Genomic DNA, 22,717 nt, shown 5'->3' with positions numbered 1-22,717 from the left:
ACAAATTGTTCAAAAATTAGGATCTAAGTACTATTTTATGACAAATATCTACATACAAAAATACGTTGGTATAATCATTAATAAATTTCTATGTAGTTTGTTAATAATAATTTTCTTATCTATTTTGTTAACAAAATTTTCTTATCTCATCATCAATACTTCTAAGTAAATCTGAGAATTGAATAAATAAAATGGTATATGTTGTAATTAAAATAACATTTAATATAACAAAATAACGTTTAATCTTTAATGCAAAAGAAATTATAAAAATCAAATATGATTTATATTACATAAGAAGTATATTAAAATTATTATGTGATTATACTAACTATTTTTCTTTATATAAAATATTGTTTATATGTCAAAATAGATGTAGGGATGTAATTATATATACATTTTATATATATATATATATATATATATATATATATATATATATATATGTATATGTATTTGTACTAACTTAATCAAATTCAGGTATATCATCGAAGGAATAACCAGGTACTTTTTGATAAGCTAAAATAGCAACTCTCATATGGTAAGCTCCAGGTATAAACATCAATGCTCCTAGAATAATCACAGGCCATATTCGATCAGAATACTGGAATCGAAGCAAATAAATTATATGAAGAGAATTAACATTATTTTGATGATACTTTATAATTTGTTATAATTTATGATCTTATAAATATATTATTTTTATATCTATATAACCATTCTTACAAGACATTTAAATGAATAAAAGGAAATTTTACTTTGCAATCAATGTGCCCGCTGATGATCAAGCTTCCTGTTATAAGCAAAACAGTTCCTCCCACAAATAAAAGAGCAGCTAGCATGATGGCTTTCCATGGTATTTTCACCGGTGGATTCACAAACTATAGAGGGGATGGTTAAGCGTTAATGGGTGTAAACCTGGATTACCTTGAACACGTTATATTTTAATTTACAAAACCAATAGCCGTATAACTTGTTTCATCCTGTGAATTTATTTATCTTTCTTTTTTCATAAAAGTCTTTCAACAGAAAATATTAGAATATCTTAAACCATTCAATCAAATAAACATTATTCATTTACCTGTGAATCTATAAAGCCATTGTCAGTTTCAGTCAGCTGTGTGTAATCCACGTTGTTAAATTGTTTATCTCCACCGATTTTTCTTCTAGACATGCTCACTTTATGAATATAATCTATAATGATAAGCCAAAAATCATTCTTTCATGATACACAAAACACTGAATTTAATGTTATCTTTAACCTATATCTATGACTTAATTTTATAAACGCTATAACATTTTCTAATATAATAACTTTTTAAGACTTTAATTTTATCACCCGACAAAATAATTTTTATATTTAATTTAGAATATTATTAAAACGTTTACCGCAACGACGCCAATGTGTACATATATCTGTAACGACCTATCACATTTATCTTTGATCGTCAATGAGTAGTAAAACGCGCATTGCGCAGTTAATGCTCGTCGATTATCATCCATGTTCATAAGAAATTATACTACTTTCGCGAAATCGACTTTCACGAGTAAACATTTCTGCATAATACATTTCTATACTCTGCGAATTGATTTTTCCTCGTGCAATAATACGTATAACATGGTTTCATTGAAATCGTGAAATGACAGAAGAAAAAGAAAAAACAAAGCTTTGAAATAATATAAACGAGGTCAATCCTAAGGATAATGAAATATTTACAGATCAAGACTGTAATCACGAACGTATTTATATTCTTAAAAGAAAATACATAGTAACGTACCGTTTACTAGAAAACTATTAAAAAAAAAGTCATGTGCGAAAATCAATAAAAATCTAACGATCCACTTTTATTATACGTCATGCCTCGTACGATCTGATTGAATAAATTTATAATTATTTTTATTCGATAATGTTTTTGTTATTGTTAGTATCCAAGAAAAATTATAATTATATATATATATATATATATATATATATATATATATGATATGATATATATATATATATGACATATATATATATGATATATTCACACACATATATGTATTATTCAATGCTGCACGTTACATTATCCGTTCGATGAGTTGCGTTGACAGATGGCGATTGTGTAACACCAATACTGGTGCTGCCATCTTCATAACATTCGAAACTAAGAAGCGGGAATTTGACGTATCGTTTGTTCCATCGAAGAAATATCAACGTCGTAATAGTCTACGATATGTAACAATCAACGACATTGTCGTATCTTGTAAATTTAAATTATTACGTTTCGTCCAATAGAGATTTAATATTTTTAAATTACATTTTAAATATTTTACGAATTATTTCAAGTAATCTTAAAAGCGAATTAACGCGATCATCTTATAAAATAATACAATATATTTGTGTTATTCAATAATCGAAGTGCGTTTATAGAAAACACTGTTAAGTGCCAGAATTTAAATAGTAAAAAAGAAAGAAAATTCCTTTTCTTTTTTCTTTTGCTTTTATCACATAATGACAACGGGAATACGAGGGTAGAAATAGAATTTAACTACAATTTCCCGTTTATAAAAAGTTACCAATAGCGTTAAAAGATGGTATCACTATCGTTAACGCCCTCGTCGTTCTTCGGATAAATTTTGTTTCTTCTCCCTGAAAAAAAACAATTAGATTTCCGGCACACTTACGAGTGTTTTCTACGAGTAATAACCTTTCGATTATTAAAAAAAATGACAGAAAACATGTACCTGCACCGAACCAGTTGGTCCACATATCAAAGAGCCTTAAGGAATTTATCAAAATGAATCACCATCAAGTATTTTTCTTCTTCGAAAGGCACGTAAATCGATTCGATGTTATTAAATAAACACGTTCCCTTTTCCGATAGCTACATAATTCGTCGTAACATATATAAGTTAAAATAATCAAATTTTTTTTCGAACCTTTCTTTCTCTTTCTCTTTCTCTCTTTTTTCGTTTATTATCAACAATTCCCGAGATAAATAGACGAATCTTAAAAGAACTTTGACCTAATCTGATAAATTTCAATAATCATATATATTACAATTAAATTTAAAAAATTTTAATTAATCGTTTAAAGATTTAAATGCATCATTTTCTCTCTCTTTCTCTCTCTCTCTCTTTCTCTCTTTCTCTCTTTCTCTCTACCTTTCTTTTTCTCACAATTATATTTCTTTTACAGATGCTTGTTCTTGTAAACCGATCGACGGTCCTCGAAAGGTGTTATCTTCGAATTCGTCCTTGATCGAAGAAATCCCTTAAAGGAAAAAGCACTTCAACGTGACTCTTCGATTTATACAATCCTCATCGGCGAACGTATTTCCTCCTTCATAACGCGTGAGAATTTTAAATAGATACGATTAACGACTACGTACATAGGAAACGAAAATAAGCGAAAAATCGCGTCCGTCCTTCCACTAATTTCGCTGGAATCGATCTGCGAGAAGCGTCGTCTAACGGCGTAGAGGCTGTGGACAGCAGTGCCGGCCGATTGCGGAGAGGAACCGCGACGCATAAACCGTCGCATCGTGCCGCACCGATCCGATTCTGATTCACCCTAGAAAACATATATCCAAGACGTTATATAGGGTGGAACCGTATAACACGTGACTTATCTCTATTCAAGTATCTCGACATTTCTTTTTTTCTCTCAAATTGACGCTCGAGAATATCTGTCGTTATAAAAGGGTATGAAATTCTTTATAGATTATAAATTATATATTGGATGATGATAAAAAAAAAAGGAAAAAAAAGAAATATCAAAGTCCATCAAGGAAAGAATATGAAACCGTGCAAACAGTTGGATGGGGGAGGGGGGATAGATAACGTTACAGTACCATGTATCACTAAAATTCTAATTTTTAAAACCATCGAACGACGATGGACGCTCGGTTGGACGTTATAACTGTGTCAAATTATATGTTTGTATGTGTGTGTATGTGTATAAAAAAAAATCCATATTTCACATTAGAACACAAACGTAGAATTATTTTAAACAATTATTAAATATTAATTTGATCCGTCTTTTCTTTTTTTACATTCGATTAAAATTCTATTATATATATTATTTTAGGTAAAAGAGAAAAAAAAGGTAATCCTAAAGGGTATTTCGCGAGATAAATACGACACTGTTGAGAAGGAAACGCATGCGCCAGGACGACCCGTACGACGGACAGTGCTCGGAGGATGGCGGTGAGCCAGGGGCGGCAGTGCGGGTTTAGGGGGCGGCGAGGGCGGGTGCCTCCGTTGAAACAACCCCTTGACAACAGGCCCGCGATCAGTCTCGCCCTCGACGTGTCACCACTGTACTGCTCTCTCTCTTTCTCTCTCTCTTTCTCTCTCTTTCTCTTTTTCTCTTTATATATATATATGTACGTATATATATATACATATATATATATATACATATATATACATATATTTCTCTTTTTCTCTTTCTCTCTCTCTCTCTCTCTCTGTCTGTCTTTTTGTCTTTGAAAGAACAGAAGAGTCACTTTGTGATACAAGTTCTTTTTTTTTCTTATCCTTTCGTAGGAACGTTTCTTGAAAAGGGATCGATCAATCGCGAACGTTCAGGATCATTACACGTATCTTCGAATCTCTTACTCGTTCGCGTGCCGTCGGTGCTTCGTGGTGCTTCGCCTGCTTTAGTGTGGCACCTCCGTAGACCGTCCTCGCTCATTCAGGTAAATCGATAGTACATACATACACACACACACACACACACACACACAAACACACATTTGCTTTTCTTATAGGAGAAAAGAAAAAAAATGAATAAAAAAAAAGAAAGAAAAAAAAAAGAAGAAGACGAAGTACTTCATTGGCCGTATAACTCAAAGGTACCGTTCAGTGAATGAGGAGATAAAATTATTCGACTATTTCCCGGGTCAATCGAACACGACGTAATAATTTTATATTCTTCTATATCGATCTGAATGTTTTACCTACACGAAGACAAGATTCACCTCCTTTTTACCTATTTTTTTCTTCTGCTTTATTATTATTATTATTATTATTATTATTATTATTATTATTATTATTATTATTATTATTATTATTATTTTTAATACATAAGTGTTGCAAAGATGTCAAATAAAACACGCGCGCGCTCGCGGCTTTTCAAAAGGATAAAGGTATGCGATAGAAAAGCATAGTGCTTCGTGTTGTGACATCGAGGGGATGTCTTTGGATTATGGTATTAAAGCTATCTGTCGTAATATGTTAAAACTTAGAAAAGGTCTTATCGAGGAATCTTATAATTTATAATATCTCTTTAATGTGTCTTATTTTTTCTCTTCTTTTTTTTCTTTTTTTTTTGTATCATTAATAATAAGGCAATAATAATTAGAAGCATATAAATCTAATGACAATTAATTACCTTCGATCGTTAAGTCCATCACGATTATCAATTATTTTAAATGTAATTTGAATTACTATATTTACATATGTTACGATTGATTGATTATTTATTATAGTTAATTATTATTACGTTATGAGATTAAATTTCATGTTCCACACATATTATATACGTTAATATAAATCGTGTGAAATACCTGTTGATAGTGATTACAATAAATTTTTAAACAACCCGTTAATATTGTAACAACGAGACAAACGAATTGAACTATGCCATAATTTATTTTTCCTATATATAAGTGAGGATATGTTAAAGTTTTTGATCATTCTAATATCAATATTATTTGATAAACCTTTTTCTCTTCTTTCTTTCTTTTTTCTTTTTTTTTTTTGCTTTTGTCTTAATGTAAATTATAAGGGAGCGTATCGAATGTAAAACTATGCGTATTATTTCCGCATTATATTCGCATGACTCGTGGATAGTCGCTAAATTGGAAACCTTAGATTAACTGCAACTGCTGAATCTGTTTCACAAAGTCTACAATGACCCATATAACACAATCGAACTCTTTCGATATTCCTTTGAAATCAATTTAACTTTAATAATCATTACGACGACGATAAGAAATAAATGAAAAGATCAAAGTTTGAAGAGAAAAAACTTTTTTCATTTAGAATTCATTGAAAATTGTCATTAAATAGAAAATAAAAATTATTACATTTCGATTATTTTATTTGTTTAAAAAACAAATGATATTGTATTTTTGAAATTTAGAGAAAAGAAAGAAATAAAAAAAAAAGAAAAGTATTATCACAGACCAGATACATATGTAATATAACAATTTTGATTACAATTATGTAAAAATAATTTAAATTTTATAAATGCGAACACGATCGTAATAGAACCATTCACGATTGCCTAAGACTTACGTCATTATGAAATCATTTGTAGGATTTATCGTAGTAAACAAAAACATTTCTTCGGGTTCGAATGAATGAATGCTACTCTTTATCGATGCGTACGTTAACCCACGTGTATCTGATCATATTCAAACTGTACTACTCAAAGAGCTTTAAATAATGTGTATGCAAAAAGGAAAAGTATTTTAAGAAGTAAGATTAATATATAAATATATATACGTACTTACATGCATCTTACATGCATCTTAGTACGTAAATAATTTGATACGTGTGCGCGTACGTACCGACGAACATCGCATGTGTGCGATCGCATTTTCATTCGTGCTTTATTACACATTTTATTTCTTATCACGTTAAAGGTCATTCTATCAATGTTTATCACGTTAGTCTTATAAGGGTCAAAAAGGGCTGTCATCGACGTTGTAGATCGAAAAAGACGTTTTTATTTATATTTGCTTTATCCCTTATAAACGTAAGAGTCTGCTTAATTTGTTAGACCGTTTGCCTGTTTCTTTTCTTTATTTCTTTCTTTCTTTTCTTTCTTCTGTGTATTTGTTATCATGAAGTTTATTTCAAATCGTTCGTTCCTGCGACTTTAAATCTTTATCATCCTATTCTTATCCCAAATACACAAGAGTACCGTAAAACGAATGTGATATATAAATGAATATTTTCTATAAATAAAAATCGTTTAGCCAGCATTTTTATTTAATCAATGATAAGTATTCTTTTTTTTTCTTTTTGTAAAATAAGTGGTCAGTATAAATAATTAAGTGTCAGGGTTGTGTCTGGATATCTAGGTCGCGTCTGGGTCGCGTCTGGGTTTATTATAAATACTGGCCGTATATATTTTAAATACCGACAAATTATTTTTGTACATAGAAATATTTTCATTGAAATATCAAGTGATTGTTGCGTTAATCGATGTAACTTGATTACTTGTATTATATATTGATATTTCATTTATGAATACCCAAGATTCATTTATAATACTTATTAAAAAGATTTAAAAATACCGATCCGAATAAATAGAAGATCTGATTTTATTCGACAGGACGTAATAAGAAAATTGCTCGGTACAAATGGATTCTATGCATCGTGAATTAGATCAATTCAAATTTGAATAAGAAAACGTACAGCTTAATCTTTATTTTTCAATCAAAATCATGATATGTTATGAATTGAAATATTTATTGGCGGAAAATGTAATTCACTCAATTCGCGAGTACAAAAATCAAAGTTCATTTTGAATTTTAATGATATTATAAAATTATATTAAGACGGAATGATATATAATATGAAAGCTCAATTATCCCGTTATTCTTCATTTCAGTATGGAGTTCCCGAAAGTAGTGAAACGAGGCCGTAATTTTCGTCTGCTTACGGAGGAAGAGCAGCCGGAGCTTCTCGACTTCCTCGGAAAACACTTGCCCCTCTCGTTGAAGGTGTGTGCGTGTGCGTATACGTTACGATATACATATATATCTCTCTACTTCAGATGGTGGATAAGGATATGTCATGATCGATCTCATTGTCGATGAAAAGAATGTCGAACGTAATTACTTCCAAAAGGATATATACCCAGAGAGGGTGTACTTTAAAGTATTGCTTCCTCGCTGTTAGCGTTCAGGAAAATGGATTACGTGAGGACACGAAAGCGATGGAAAGAAAGAAAAAAAAGAAAAAAATCAGAAAAAAAAGAAAAACGAAAAGATTCCGAGAAATGTTGCATTTTACGAGGATCGGGATTTTTTATCAGCTCTTGTTTGGTTGGTGTGTCTTTTTTTTCTTTTTTCTTTTTTCTTTTTTCTTATTTTTTCTTTTTTTTTTTTTCTTTTTTAACGGAAAGGCGTAACATCGACATGTGTTTACCCCTCCCTAAAAGTATAACGAATTAACTGCATCGTTGTAATCTACTCGAAATGTCAACCGTTAGGTTAGGTCAGGTTCAAGGTCATGCGTGATACGCACACCACAGTAATCTAAATCTACATTTAACATGTCTACATATGTACATACGTACATACATATACATACATACATACATACATACATACATACATACATACATACATACATACATACATACATACATACATACATATATATATATATATATATACGTACATGTCTGTAACTACTTGTTCGTGTCCATGAAAAGCTACGTATACGTCTATCAACGTTCTCATCATGTTAGAAAGACTGACGCGACACGACACGACACAACGCGTTCTTAGCGTAACATAGAGGTAGACTTACGGTACCAAGGAGTCGTAAAAGAGAGAGAAAGAGAGACAGAGAGAGAGAGAGAGAGAAAAAAAAGAGAAAGAGAAAGAGAGAGAGTCCAAGGTCAGGGTCACGTTCTCGCACGCGGCTCTCCTCTATTCGCGAATCGCCGCAGTGCCGATCTGGCGACCTCGACTTTAGCCAGTTCGGCTTAATATTCACCTGCGCAACACACTCCTTTCGAGAGATTCGGATCTCTCCCACTTATATCAGGGATTCGTTTCCTTCCTCTTGTTCTCGCACGTTTTCTTCGGATAGACATATTTGTACATACATACATTCATATGTACATACGATACATACGATACATCCATAGTAGACACGTATATATACGAAACTCTTCCTCTGTCATTTTAAATATTCGCGTTGCTACCACGGCAAAACGATTTAAAGCTGCTTCGAACGCAACACTCCAACAACAAAGCATCAGAGGGAAGAATCTTCATGAGTATCCATTAAAGTTCACCGTTTCCGGATTCTTTCACTATTCATACATATACGTTTCGTCGATCGATTCATTCCTTTTAATTCTAGACCAAGCGTAACCCGTTGACGTAAGCGATTCACAGTTTCACCCGAAATCCATATAAATTTTTTCACGGAAACTTTAAATAATTGCCACAACAAGCGCGATTAGATAGGCTCGTGTAATATCCGTGGGAATGTAAATTTATCTTCTTCATTTTCTTTCCCTTTTTCTTTTTTTTTGTTCGTTCGTTTGTTTTTTCTTTTTTTTTCTAATTTTTTTCTTTATTATACACGATGAAGAACGCGTATAATAATCTGTCATGTGCAAAATTTATATATCTTTACGAATCCGACCTTTGCTTATTTTATTGCGATTTAACAAATTCGATATTATAAAGAATGACTTCAAAAAAATTTATTAGGAATGGCTTTTTTGCTTTTTTAAATGGACATTTAATTTTTAATTGGTTGCATTAAAAAACTCTCTCTCCTTCTCTCTCTCTCTCTCTCTCTCTCTCTCTCTCTCTCTTTATTTCTCTTGTTATGCGCTTGCGTCATCATTTTGTTGACTCTTAGTCATAAACATCTAATTCCCCATTGACAGTAAATTGATTAAAGAGAAAAAAATCATTTAAGCATTCTCTTGTTTTTCAAACCTGTTCTTTCGAAATCGTGTAAAGAAAAAAAAAATATATATATATGTCTAAATATATATATATATATATATATATATATATATATATATATATATATTATATATATAATAGATCGTTAGCCACTTGCGTATTTGCGTAATTTTTTGAAAAAGAAAAGAAGGAAAAGAAGATTAAAAAAAAAGAAAAAGAAATAGGTTCTAATAGTTCATCGTTAGAACTAATATCTTGGAGAATGAATAATTAACATATATTTAAAATTCGATTTTGGAGAGTTTATAAAACGAAAAAGTTTTCGGTCGTTAAATTAGATAAATTTGGAAATTTTTCTCTCTAAAGTTCTAGACTTTCAATGATGGGTTTGGTCCGTTCTAAAGTCCATCGATTCGTTGCGAGAACGTAAAAGCGAAGGCTTGCCTTCCGTACGACCTTGACCCTTGAATATTCCTCTAGCATGTCACGAGAATACGAACTCCCGATTTATTTCCAGAATAAAAATTATACGGACGTAATACAATCGAGACGAAAACATGATTGAGTTTGGCGATTAACTGTTGAATCTATCATGACGATTTAATTCATTTGATAGTGTATATCGATTCTTGAAAAATAGTTTAAAAAAAACGAAAGAAAAAAAAGAAGAAAAAAAAGATCCGTGATAATAAAATCTTATTTCTCGCTCGTTATTATATATGAAAACGAAATTCTATATGAATGTTAGGCTCGTCGAATTTACTCGCATATAATGAAGCATGATTGGTAATAAATTTGATAATATTGCTGGCCATCGTATTTAATAGCCTTTTATATTAGGGCATTAACTATATCAATGTGTCAGTATATGTGCGTGTGCGTGTGCGTGTGCGTATGTATGTGCGCGCGTGTATACGTGTGTTTCTATGTTAAATAAATAGAAATTTTTTTCTTTTTTTTTTTTTTTCTTTTTTCTGCATAGAGTTTTAATGATCGTGTTTCTACATAATGAAATACGCATAAAGTTATCAAGTTATATCAATTAACTCAATTTAAAATAAACAAGAAATATTTAGAAATTATGTGTATTAGATATTTAATAGAAAATAATTGAATAATTATATTTCGTATTATATATAACGAAATATCATATATAGAATATTTTCTTTTTTTTTGTGTAGATATTAAAACTGGTTTTGTTAGTTTTTACATTTTCATTTTTATTCATTTACAAATTGATGATCGCAATAACGTTTTTAGGTTGTTTTTTATTTATATAATATATTATTATTTTTTTCTTATCGATTGGTGTCAAGGACCGAAGTAAAATGAAGAAGATTATTTCATAAAATAATTCATATATTGTTAGTATACATGTACAATATTGGACACATTAAATACCACTTGCTGGTTATTTTAAGATTTAACGTGTCTCGGAGTCATCGCCTTCGGCTAGATCCGTTTTATTTGCTTCTTCGTTAAATATCTATTTTCAATCTTTTATTTTGATTATTATTATTCTTGGATTTTACTCAGATTAATTATATTAGGGTCAATTTGATTTAATTTGAAAACAAAAACAAAAATAAAAAATAAAAAGGATAAATATTATACCATTATTTGTTCAAAATAAAATGATATTCTTTTATATGATTCAAAGAGTTCTTTTTTTTCCTTTTTCTTTTTTTTTTCTTTTCTATCTTTAACAATCGTCTTTCGTTTTACAGTTCCATCAGACATTGTTGACCTACATGAAGGACAAAGTATGGGAATTCTATTTTTATGTGCCAAACGAATGGCCGAACGTACAAATATGCCTGCACTTCCCTGGAATGACACTTTCTGTAAGTTTGAACAAAATTTTCTTTCTTTTATATATTTACATATATGTACGCGCGCATACACATACACATATACACACATACAAAACGTTTATATAACAATTATTATCAAATTCCTTTTGCATCGCTTATGAAAAAAACGTACGAGATTACGGAAAAAAAAAAAAAAAAAAAAAAAAAAAAAAAAAAAAAAAAAAGAGAGAAGAAATACGTACATAAATAATCTAAGCATGAGCCAATAAAATGAAATGTCGTTCAAGTTTCGTACATGTCTTTTTCTTCCAAAAAAAGTAAAAAGTAAAAAGTAAAAAGTAAAAAAAAAGAAAGGAGACGTGGCTAGCGTGTTATAAATTTTGCTTCTTTTTTGGCATACCCTCTTACAGCCTTATGTCTTGAAGTAGAAAACAATTTAAGCAAGGACCATGCAGTTTAAGTTGTAAATTATAAAACATTGATATCCTTAATTGAATATCCATACCTATAACAACGATGCAATAAGACAAACACAATGAAAACGGACATTTAATGCCATTTTACTAGTTCGCTTTGGATTGTCTGGAAACGACGTATTTCAAAAGAGAAATAGACAATCGGAGAGAAATAAAGAGAAAAAGGGAGAGAGAGGGAGAAGAGGTTGAGTGGGAGTTAGGGTACACAAGGATTGGCCCATATTCACAATTGGCCCTACGCCAAATTTTTACTTCGTCCTCGAATTTGTCTTTCCTCTCTCTCTTTCTCTTTCTCTCTCTCTCTCTCTCTCTCTCTCTCTCTCTCTCTCTCTCTCTCTCTCTCTCTCTCTTCTACTTTCACCTCGATCTTCTATCCGACCACCGTTGACAACCGTTAATTTTATCTTGAATTATATTTGCTCGCTCAGTAATCCAACTCTCTCTTTTTCTTTCTCTCTGTCTCTTTTTTTTTCTAAGCAGACACTACGGAGCCAAAAAAAAGTGTGCTAACTCACTATCAAGGTTCTTTATCATATTACTAAGAAGGAATAATTTTATTAACGTTTACATATATTATTTTTCAGCCTCATGGTTTGCTATACGAAAGCGTAGGGGTTTTCTGTCCTAACGATGAACTGGAACATCTTCATTTATTGCGTGATGAGGATGTACTGATCGATTGGTCAAGACCTCTTTACATTAATTTCGTTCATATAAACATCGCTAATAAGCTGGTAGAATTCTATAAGGATACCGGTAACGTCGATATGGTGATTGTTGATGTTTGGGCTTGCGAAGATCCACAACTTATGGATCAAAACGAGCAAAGTGAAGAGGATAGCGATCCAGACGTTCAAGTATTACCATTGAAGGCCGAACATGCTGAAGGAATTTACGAGCTATATCCCGCTAACGACATAGAAAGTCATGAGGTCTTTCTACGATTGATCAGAACCTTACCTGCTGGCGGTGTATTTTGTAAGGAGAGTTTAGCCGCATGGATGGTGCAGTCATATTACGGTGCTATGTTCTCAATGCAAACCAAGCCCGAGTATCGTAGAAAAGGTTACGGGACTAAATTAGCAAGGTAAGAGGATTATTTAATTGAAAAATAAATTGATCTAACGATATAATCAATTCACAATTTATTCTATTTGACGTGTCAATTATTAATAGAAACAACAACTACAATAACAACAAAAAGTGTCTTTATTGATAATACAGAGAATACAATTTTTCTTTTTCTTTTCTTTTTTTTTCTTTCTTTTCTCGAAAAAACCTTTTGTAGGTACCTGACGAAGCGCGTAGCCGAAAGAGGTTACAATCCGTTCGTAGTTATACGTCCGGAAAACGAGGCCAGCCAGAGCTTGTACAAGAAATTAGGTTTTAGGAAGCTATTTCAAACAGTTCGTATGATATTCACGCCATTGTCGTGGCAGGAGACGGAAAACGAAGCTAGCAATATACTCAGGGAGAATTTGGAAAATGCGGTTAGACAGCTGAACGTTGAACAGAGGGTTATAGCGGCCCTTCGTGGCGATGAGGATAACAGTATTGCATCAACCGAGATACAAGAAGCCGAGGGTGAAGAAACGATACGAGAAGGTGGTTCGGACTCTAACGAGGAAGCTGAAGTCGTTGTAGAGGAACCGGAAGAAGAGAGTTATGCTACTCGGGACGAGGAAATTCTTGAGCCTATCGAAGAACAAGAGGAAAGGATAGAGGTGATCGAGGAGAAGGAAGACGAAAATAAAAAACAAAAAGACGTCGTAGTGACCGAGGAGACCGAAGAAGCGTCAAACGTTGACGACAGCAACGAAGGTGATGGAGGAACGGATATCGCGAATAACGACGATTAGATCTGTTGTTTACGATCGAAAAGGAAATAACAAAACAAACCAAAAAAAAAATTAAGAAAGAGGAAAAAGAAAAAAAGAAAAAATAACAGTCCATGCCTTTTGTCGTTCTTATTTACTCGAAGATTAATTCCGTTCTGTGGTTACGCGGGCTAAAACGCGAACAATAGCATGCGGGGGAAAACGGACTAAAAATAATGTGTTCGTTAATTAATTTAAAAGAAATATCTTTTTTCTTATTTTTTCTTATTTTTTTCCTTTGTAAACTTTTTATTAGATCGGAATTGAAAACTATTTAATATATTTTTTGAATTATTGATTATAATAATGTTTATTTCTTTTGAACTAGATAGAAACGAGCACGTTATTAAGTCATTTTTAACATACCAATAACGTATGTTCGTCCTCTTCGAGTAATCCGTACGACGAGGTAAAGAAAAAAATAAAGAGATATTTTATGAAATTTCCGCGTTTCCGCACCGAGTTCGCGCGAGGTTTCAAAATGCGTACGTATCTACGTATATATATGTACGTCATATACGACGATTTTTCATATCAAATTCTTACAAGGAAAGTCTTAGAAGATAAAATAAAAACCTGTGTAAAAGAATATCGACGATTGTAAAACTTGTTCTTAGTTTTTTTAACATCTTTATATGATAACATCGATGAAGTAATACACAATGACATAGAAAAATTTACCGTATCGTAATATCGCATCGTTGAACGAGGAATACGAATTAAAATCAGAACGTGTATATAAATATTAATGTAATATATATATATATATATATATATATATATATATATATATATATATATACGTTACATAATTTTATTTTATAGTTTATGCAGAAAAGAAAAAATCACATATGTGGTAATCTTCGAAAACTCGCACGGGTACTGATCTGTGATTATAATTTTTTTATTTTACATTTTATTACTTTTCTTTCTTATTTTTTTTTTTTTTTCATATAAAATAGAGATAAATGTTAGTAAAAAAAAAAAGAGAAAAACCTCGCGCGATCACGATACGCTTCCCTTTAACATTACGAAATAGATTCGACTCGCTGTGTCGGTGCAACCGATATTAGAGATTATAAATAAAGCCAAAAAAAAGAAAAAAGGAAAAAAAAGAAAGATAAAAAAAATGGAAAAAAAATAAAATTAAGTAAATAGATAACTAATTATAGAACAATCGCTTTTGCACGGCATAGGCGCGAGCGCGAGCGATTTGAGTTCCCCAATCGACCGAAGAGAAAGATATTATATAAAATTATATATATATATATATATATATATATATATATATATATATATATATATATATATATGTATAATTTTATATGGGCTGATACGACTCTTTTGTAGCATAGGAAGAATTTTCGCACACATACATATGTAACGTACTAAAGACGAGCTCGAGAACGTATCTCATATTATTTATTCTTCTGTCAAAACAACAATGACATTTAATACTCGATTAAACAATTCTCGAGTATCGAGATTAGCTCGGTGCACCCTCGCAGCGAAAAAAATAGCGAGCGACAACTAATGATAATAATATTAATTTGCGGCGACCATAGGATTAATATTATTATTGATAGAGCATATTATAAATATATATATATATATATATATATATATATATATATACATACATATATATATATATATACATATACATAAATACCGCGCAAATGGAGTCCTGGACGCCTCGGCTCTATCCTTCGAGTTCCTTATGACCATAGATAGCTGCAACTTGTATAATTTTGTCTACAAAATACAATACAATATAGTCATTTATCGTGTATGGTGGACGGAATTGTAAAGGAAAAAAAAAAGAGAAAAGAAAGAAAAAAAAATGAAAGAAAATTGATGAGAAATCAGGAGGGAACGGAGGGAGCCGAGGGGACTGTCTGAGAGACTCCTTCAAGGTCCCCCTTAAAAATCCCTCCTTTATTTTTGATTTTCGATGTCTCCGTGAGGGGGGGGCCAGCTGTGATACTTTACCCAATTCCACTTCCGCTCTGGTCGTGGTATCGAAGAACTTTATCTAGACAAAGAAATCGCTCATTGTGTTAGCGAACGAAATGCAACGTAAATTCCATTCGTATCGACGATAATGTATGTCGTGACATTTCTATATATATATATATATGGAGAAAAAAACTAATGAATTAAGCGACTAACACGGTGTCAAGATTTTTTTCATGGAATTCGCGAGCACGTTCGAGAAAGGAGAATTTGATAATTACGAGAGACTTTAATTGTTGTCGCATCGAAGATCGTGTCAATTACAATCGAGAAAAAAAATGCGATTTATTCATCCTTCTTTTTGTTTTTAATTCTCCTATCTTCTTTTTCTTTTTTTTGTTCTTTTTTTTCTTCGCTCTTGCACACAATTTCGTTTTCACTACGGATTTACATATGTATGTATACTTTATGCAGGTTCTATTAAATACTTTGGAATATGGTGATATATAAAGTAAAAAAGAAGAAGAAAAAAGAAAAAAAAAGAATTAATAATAAAGAAAAAATGAGTTTCTCGTAATTATCATGTAGTATCTGTCTCGGTTCTATCCACGGTTGGATTCTACGAATCTTTGTCTAATCCGCTTAAGCTTTTATCCGAGATATTTCCAAAGACACACTTAATTGATTATATTTACGCACAAAATGCGTTTACAATTTAACACGTTCCGCACATTGGTTTTATCTTGCGGAAACTTTCTAATTTTCAATTTTTCAAATCTATCTGCGGAATCATTTGAAATATCTGTAACAACAATAACAACAGCAACAGCAAGAGCAACTACAACAGCAAACAACAACAATAACAACAGCAACAATAACAATCTACGTGATTAACTCGTTATTATCGCGAGAAAACGGATATTGTATTCGTTCGAAAGCGTATTTTGTGAATTATGCGAATGCGACAACGAATTAATTAATTACTACGATTAACTTTCTCGTCTCAGCCTTCAATTTAAATCCGCTAGCCTTAGCCTAATCGGTGTCTCTGGTAAATCAGGCCTATGAAGGTCGGAAAGCGGCATCCATGTATATTTTCTTCACACTTACCTGTTCTACACACACGCAGAGAGACAGCAGCAAACAAACGAAGAAACATACATACAAACATACATACAAAATACAGACACTGTTCCACATACACTACCACGCAACACGCAAACGCACACACACATACATATGACAAACATACACATATGCACACACTTGCACGCGATTCCATTCAATGAGAAAGAAAACAAAAAAAAAAGAACAAAAAGAAAAAGAACAAAAAGAAAAAGAACAAAAAAAGAAAAAGAAACACGACATTTACTCTATCTCTATCTTCTCCACTATCTTCACAGAACAGCTCTACCCTTTATCGCAATAGAATTCTTCTACCTGGAATGATACGAGGTATCTTTTAGGTAACATGATTTCTACGCATACAATTAACCTAACCCACTGCGTCCGGAAATAATAATAATAATAATTATTATAATAATAATAATTAATAATTATAATAATAATATTAATGATAATTAAAGAGAAAAAAAAACCAAAAAAAAGAACATAAGCTGAGACATCGTGGAAATTGATACAGAAGTAGTGCTTTGAGTAATAAATAATTAAAGAAAATTAAGCAGATACTACCTCTTTTTTTACGAGTAAACCAAAAAAGGAAATAAAATAATAATAAAAAAAAAAAAAAAATGATTTGAAACGTAATAAAATAAACATAAGGAAAAAGAGAGAGAGAGAGGGAGGGAGTGAGAGTGAGAGGGAGGAAGAAAGAAAGAAAGAAATAAAGGAAAAGAAAAAAGGTAAAGAAAAATTATGATATTATAAATTCGTTTATTATACGTACAATTGTTGTACAATGTTTCGTTCGTTTTTACGCGCGCGATTTAATTTCGATTGCGGTAAACGTGGAAGTTGCAAAAAAAATATAAAGAGGTGAAGGGTGGGGTAGGGGCGGGGAGATATTGAAAGGTAGGGAGAAAAATTTAACATGTTAGGACGATCATTAAAACGAATCGAGAAAACGCATATGACAAAAAAGAAAAGAAAAAAATGGCGCACATAAAAGTGAACCCTATCACCACCGCTTTCTCGTGCTTGCACAACAACATGTAGTTTGGTAAGCGAATAGATATTGTACTTCCGACACACTATTAACCTATCTTTCACTTACGATCTAATGCCAAAACGAGTAACAATAAACCATCTACAAGTCCACGATGTCAGTTTAATTTCCGGCTGATAATATATTTCGCTGGATAATCACGCTTTGTATCTCCTTTTTCCAATGTGAAAGTATAAACCGGTCATAAACGTCAAATATATATACATATATATACATATATATATATATATATATATATATATATATATATATATATCAACGATATTAAAAGTCGTCGTGAAAACGTTTGATCGATAATTTAATATTAATAATAACTTAACTACATTTCTAATTTTAAATCGTAAAATTTCGTCTCAGAAAAAGCTCCCTTCGTGAAAGGTTTCATTTAAAACGATGATTCACGTAGGTACATTATTCAAAACGTTATCGTTGTGACTCACATAATTATATGTACGTAAGTAAACCACTTGTTTATTTTGTCCAATAAGATAACAAAACAATTTCCTCGTAAAGAGGGCGCGTCGATAACTATTTTGAAAACGACGAAAGCGCTTATTACCATCAAGAATACTTTTTAGGTTAGTTTTCTATTAACTTAACATTGATTCAAGAATTTTTATCCGATCGTATAATTCGAAATACGACAGTTATTATACGCACTACAAAACGCTTTCACATTAAATAAAATTACATAGGCAAGCACCGATCGATCGATTCTAAAGCAACGACGAAGAAGCTGACGACGAGCAAGTAAGTACTTAGTAACATTATTTTACCTTCGAAAAAAAGATATTGAAGGATCCAACGAAGGAAATATATATATATATATATATATATATATATATATATATGTATGTGTATGTGTGTGTAAATAAATATCATTGGAGTAATAGAGCGACACAAGAGAGTAAAATTATCGTGGACGGTAGTAAAATACGTAAGTTGTCTCGCACAACAACAAGAACAGCACCAAAGACGACGATTGTCGTTCGTAAATCGTTGAGGCACGACATCAAAATTTTTTTCTCATTTTTTAACGTGAACGAACATTTTTAACGTGAATTTTTTTCGAAGATTTAACGATGCGTGGTATAAATATATTCGAAGACATAGAAAACTAAATTAAACTAAAAGACACAATTCGCGTCTGTCTAACCAAAGAAAGAGAAAGAGAGAAAAAGAGAGAATAGGTAAGTTTGTATTCATTTAATCGATGACGATGACAACGACAACAACAACGACGACGAAAAATATAAAAAAATTAGGAGAGATGCCAGAAGAAAACGTACAGTCGAAGAGGAGAAGCACTACTGGGAGTACGCTCGATCGTTCACCGAGCTAGAGCTCCCCGTTCATGTTATAAGGAAACGAGAAGGAAGCGAGACGACAGGTGACTGGTGGAAGAGCGCGCCATGCGCGTCGCCCTCGGTTACGCTCGGCAATGCTCGGTCGGCTTCGTGCGACTCCGTCGTGTAGTGGTGGGGCAAGCAGTGTATCCGTGACGTCACATAATTAGAGTAAATACAAAGTAGTCTTGATGGGACAGCGGCGTGCGCCGCACCGTGAGTCGCTGGTCCGCGCGCGTCAAACCTATATCGTCTCGATACACGCACACCCGTGACTTGTCTATATATATATATATATATATATATATATATATTTATTTATATATATATACATATATACATATATACATACATATATATATATATCGCGCTATGTGTCGACAGTGTGTGTTTGTTCTAAAGGATCCTAAATGACTGTGAGAACAGTGAGTGACGTACGCGAAGCTAAGAAATGGATAAGATAGAGGTGAGTGAAAAAGATAGTCTTCACTGGGGAAATGCTGTGTAAATTGTGAACGCGTGCGCGCGTTCTCTATCTATCTCTCTTTCGCGCGCTCTCTCTCTCATTCTCTCTCTCTCTCCATTTATCTCTCTCTCTTTCTCTCTCTCTCTCTCTCTCTTTCTCTCTCTCTCTCTTTCTCTCTCTCTCTCTCTATCTATCCATCTATCTATCTATCTATCTGTCTATCTATTTATCTATATATCTCTGTATATACTTTTCGTGTTTATGTGTGTATATCTATATGCTCTTGTTTTGCTGTGTATTTCTTACGTTCGCGATGGGAATTATTTTCTATTAATTTACTTGTGTTTATCTTTTTTCTATTCCCCCCCTCCACCCCTCCGCCCTCACCCCATGTTTATTCTCTTTTTCTCTTTCCCGCTCTCAAGTAAAAACCGTCCTCATATTTCTTCCATTTTATATTTTTCTTTACTATTTCTCTTTCTCTCTTTCTATCTCTTTTTCTCTTTCCCTTTCTCTCTTTCTCCCTCTCTTTCTCTCTCCTTCTACTCTCGGTTCGTATTCGCTTATTTTAATCCATCCAACGCGAGACGCGAGATATACTCGCCTCGTCGTACTACTCTTTCGACCGTAATGCAGAAGTGACAGCGTTGCGATGTGTTCGTGGAAGGGGCAAAAGGAATAGTGGAGGGGAGACGATGGTGTGTAGTTAGACATCTGGCAACGAATGCCATTGTGTGTATCTTCAATGTGCGATACTATTAGACGGACTGGTTACTTCTCTTTCTCTCATTCTCTCCCTACCACGTTCTTTCCACATCGTTTCATCCTCCTCACTTTCGTATTTATCCCCATCGTTCTCGTGTTCTCCCTTTCGCTCTCTATCTTTCTCTCTTTTGGCTTCGCGAATCCATCCTTATCTCTCTGTCACTCTCTCTCTTTGTCACTCTCTCTCTCTCTCTCTCTCTCTCTCTCTCTCTCTCTCTCTCTCTCTGTCTGTCTTTTCATCTTTCTCCACGTCTATCGTTTCTCTTGCACTCGCTTCTTCTCTCTTACTGCTTCTATCTTTTTCTCTTTCTCTCTCTTTCTCTCTCTCTCTCTCTCTCTCTCTCTCTCTCTCTCTCTCTCTCTCTCTCTCTCTCTCTCTCTCTCTCTCTCTCTCGTTCCCCCTTCTTTCGTTCTCTCTTGCTCTAAAGTCACTGAGAGATATTTATAGATGTGCCTTAACCCGATTTAACACAGCCACCTCTACGCGTATTGTCTTAACGATGATTTGACGAGAAACTGTTCTATTTTTTTCTTCTTTTTCTCTTCTCTCTCTCTCTTCTTTATTTTTGCTTTTTTTTTATTATTTTTATTTATTTTTTTTCTTTTTTTTAGTTTTTCCCCATTTTTTCTCCCCTATTGTAGAATATTCGTATCGGTCGAATATATTACATAGCGCGGGCGCGAGCGCACCTATCTGTGTAGTGTGTTCGCGCGCAACAATATCGAATAGATTATATATATGTGTATATATAGATGTCATGTTTGCTATGTGTATGTATGTGTAGAACGTTCACGCGCAACAATATCGAATAGATTATATATATGCCTATGTGTATATATACATATGTATATATATGGTATATATATATATATATATATATATATGGTATATACGCGCCCACAATAAAAAGCGTCGGTAAAAAAAAAAAATAGATAAGTAGATAAAGAAATAAGAAACAGAAGAGTAAGCAATAGAAGAAGATTGGAAAAGAGTGAATGAGAGAGAGAGAGAGAGCGAGAGAGAGAAAGAGAGAGATGGTAAAGAAAAGAAAAGGAAAGGAAAGTTATTTGTGCACACACATTCGAGTTTGAATCGATAAGTGGTCCCGTTGTTATTACGACCAGGAAAGATTATCTTTTGACACGCGATGCAAAATCGTGCCAGTTCTGTCGCTTTCGGGCATACTTCAAGGATGAGTTTGGCCGGGCGTGAAAAGAGACGATTTTAAAGTATTTCGTGGAAGAAACATAGTCAACCGGCCTGGAGTCAACGCATTTCTTTTTCTTTTCCTTTTTCTTGTCTTTTTTTTTTGTCTTTATCTTTTATCTTTCTCTCTCTCTCTCTCTCACTCTTTCTCTCTCTTACGCGCGCTTCTTCTCTCACTTCTACGAATATTATGCTCATACTGTTTAGACTCGAACGAGCCCGTCGACATTTTGGATCCACGATTATTATCGTTCTATACAGGCCACCGAGTCGAGTCGAGTCGAGTCGAGTATTACGAATATGTATGTATATATGTGTGTATGTATGTGTGAATATATATTTATATATATGTATGTATGTATCCATTGGCGGAAGTTTGGTTATATTTTTTTTCTCCTCTCTTTTTCCTTTCTCTCTCTTTTTTACTCTTTTCTTTTTTTTCCCTTTTTTTTTGTTCGTGTTGTCTCTCTCTTCTCCTTTCCCTCTTCCCTTTTCGTTTAACTTGTCTCTAGTGGCGTCACTCCTCCTTTCCTCCCATCTATCCCTTCCCCTCTACCTATATCAACCCACGTCTTTCTTTCTCTCTTTCTCTCTCTCTCTCTATTTCTATTTTTTTTTCTTATTCTCTTTCTCTTTTCTACGAGAACGTTTGGCGAATTGAAAGTGTTCGGGAATTAAATCGATAATGCAGGGTCGCGAGTCACGGTGACTAATTATCGTATCACGAACGAAACGAGAAGTGTCAGTTTTTGTTATCGTAACACGACAGACTGTACGTGTAATAGGCACAATGTATTATCTCTCTTCATTTTCTCTTTCCCTCTCTATCTCTCTCTCTCTCTTCCTCTCTTTCGGTGGGACATTTCATCCTTCTCTACTATTTCACCTCTCTCCTTCTTTACGTCTATATATATATACATATATCTTTCACTATCTATCTATCTATCTATCTATCTATCTATCTATCTA

General features: G+C 32.8%; 3 protein-coding genes across 15 annotated transcripts in view; 2 read left to right on the top strand and 1 right to left on the bottom strand.

The window, feature by feature from the left end:
- Positions 1 to 390: 390 nt before the first annotated feature.
- On the bottom strand, positions 391 to 8,521 carry LOC124424316 (transmembrane protein 230). 7 transcript variants are annotated; one of them, XR_006942287.1, is made up of 6 exons: positions 3,834 to 3,937; positions 2,725 to 3,553; positions 2,557 to 2,629; positions 1,079 to 1,176; positions 756 to 924; positions 512 to 601 (listed from the first exon to the last, which is right to left on the bottom strand). XR_006942287.1 is itself a non-coding variant. In XM_046963197.1 (5 exons), the coding sequence occupies exons 1-5, from the start codon at positions 8,466 to 8,468 to the stop codon at positions 464 to 466; spliced, it is 621 nt and encodes a 206-aa protein (XP_046819153.1). In that variant the 5' UTR covers positions 8,469 to 8,521; the 3' UTR covers positions 391 to 463. The 7 variants fall into 7 exon arrangements, 4 of the variants coding, with proteins under 4 accessions (XP_046819153.1, XP_046819156.1, XP_046819155.1 ...); XR_006942286.1 differs by having other exon boundaries at positions 1,079 to 1,191; positions 3,834 to 3,936; XM_046963197.1 differs by lacking the exons at positions 2,557 to 2,629; positions 3,834 to 3,937 and adding an exon at positions 8,404 to 8,521 and having other exon boundaries at positions 391 to 601; positions 756 to 878; positions 1,079 to 1,191; positions 3,372 to 3,553.
- On the top strand, positions 4,148 to 17,460 carry LOC124424315. 5 transcript variants are annotated; one of them, XM_046963191.1, is made up of 6 exons: positions 4,148 to 4,301; positions 4,531 to 4,682; positions 7,610 to 7,721; positions 11,384 to 11,500; positions 12,531 to 13,033; positions 13,235 to 17,460. In XM_046963191.1, the coding sequence occupies exons 3-6, from the start codon at positions 7,611 to 7,613 to the stop codon at positions 13,803 to 13,805; spliced, it is 1,302 nt and encodes a 433-aa protein (XP_046819147.1). In that variant the 5' UTR covers positions 4,148 to 4,301; positions 4,531 to 4,682; position 7,610; the 3' UTR covers positions 13,806 to 17,460. The 5 variants fall into 5 exon arrangements, with proteins under 5 accessions (XP_046819147.1, XP_046819149.1, XP_046819148.1 ...); XM_046963192.1 differs by having other exon boundaries at positions 4,232 to 4,367; XM_046963193.1 differs by lacking the exon at positions 7,610 to 7,721 and having other exon boundaries at positions 4,149 to 4,301.
- Positions 17,461 to 18,173: 713 nt separating this feature from the next.
- The window catches only part of LOC124424313 (AT-rich interactive domain-containing protein 5B-like), a 159,899-nt gene continuing 155,355 nt past the window's right edge, over positions 18,174 to 22,717 (top strand). Inside the window, exon 1 of one of the 3 annotated variants that reach the window (XM_046963188.1) lies at positions 18,174 to 18,714. Coding sequence is in view for 2 of the 3 variants with exons in the window: in XM_046963189.1 (XP_046819145.1) it covers positions 19,762 to 19,776 (15 nt within the window). In the remaining variant the exon portion in view is untranslated. Of the gene's footprint in view, positions 18,715 to 18,779; positions 19,777 to 22,717 lie in introns of those variants that run through there. The other 2 variants (XM_046963189.1, XM_046963187.1) reach the window with 2 other exon arrangements.

Source organism: Vespa crabro, chromosome 5 (genome assembly GCF_910589235.1).
Source record: "Vespa crabro chromosome 5, iyVesCrab1.2, whole genome shotgun sequence".
NCBI classification, from domain to species: domain Eukaryota; kingdom Metazoa; phylum Arthropoda; class Insecta; order Hymenoptera; family Vespidae; genus Vespa; species Vespa crabro.
This window is presented reverse-complemented; position numbering and strand designations above follow the sequence as displayed.

Bases quoted from the DNA above. Each gene is read 5' to 3' on its own strand.
- LOC124424315 (XM_046963191.1), top strand. From the start codon at position 7,611: ATGGAGTTCCCGAAAGTAGTGAAACGAGGCCGTAATTTTCGTCTGCTT. The intron at 11,501-12,530 runs GTAAGTTTGAAC...ATTATTTTTCAG, and splicing joins TCCCTGGAATGACACTTTCT to CCTCATGGTTTGCTATACGA. The intron at 13,034-13,234 runs GTAAGAGGATTA...AACCTTTTGTAG, and splicing joins TACGGGACTAAATTAGCAAG to GTACCTGACGAAGCGCGTAG.
- LOC124424316 (XM_046963197.1), bottom strand. From the start codon at position 8,468: ATGATGAGAACGTTGATAGACGTATACGTAGCTTTTCATGGACACGAA. The intron at 1,192-3,371 runs GTACGTAGTCGT...TTATCATTATAG, and splicing joins CGCTTATTTTCGTTTCCTAT to ATTATATTCATAAAGTGAGC. The intron at 879-1,078 runs GTAAATGAATAA...TCCCCTCTATAG, and splicing joins ATGGCTTTATAGATTCACAG to TTTGTGAATCCACCGGTGAA.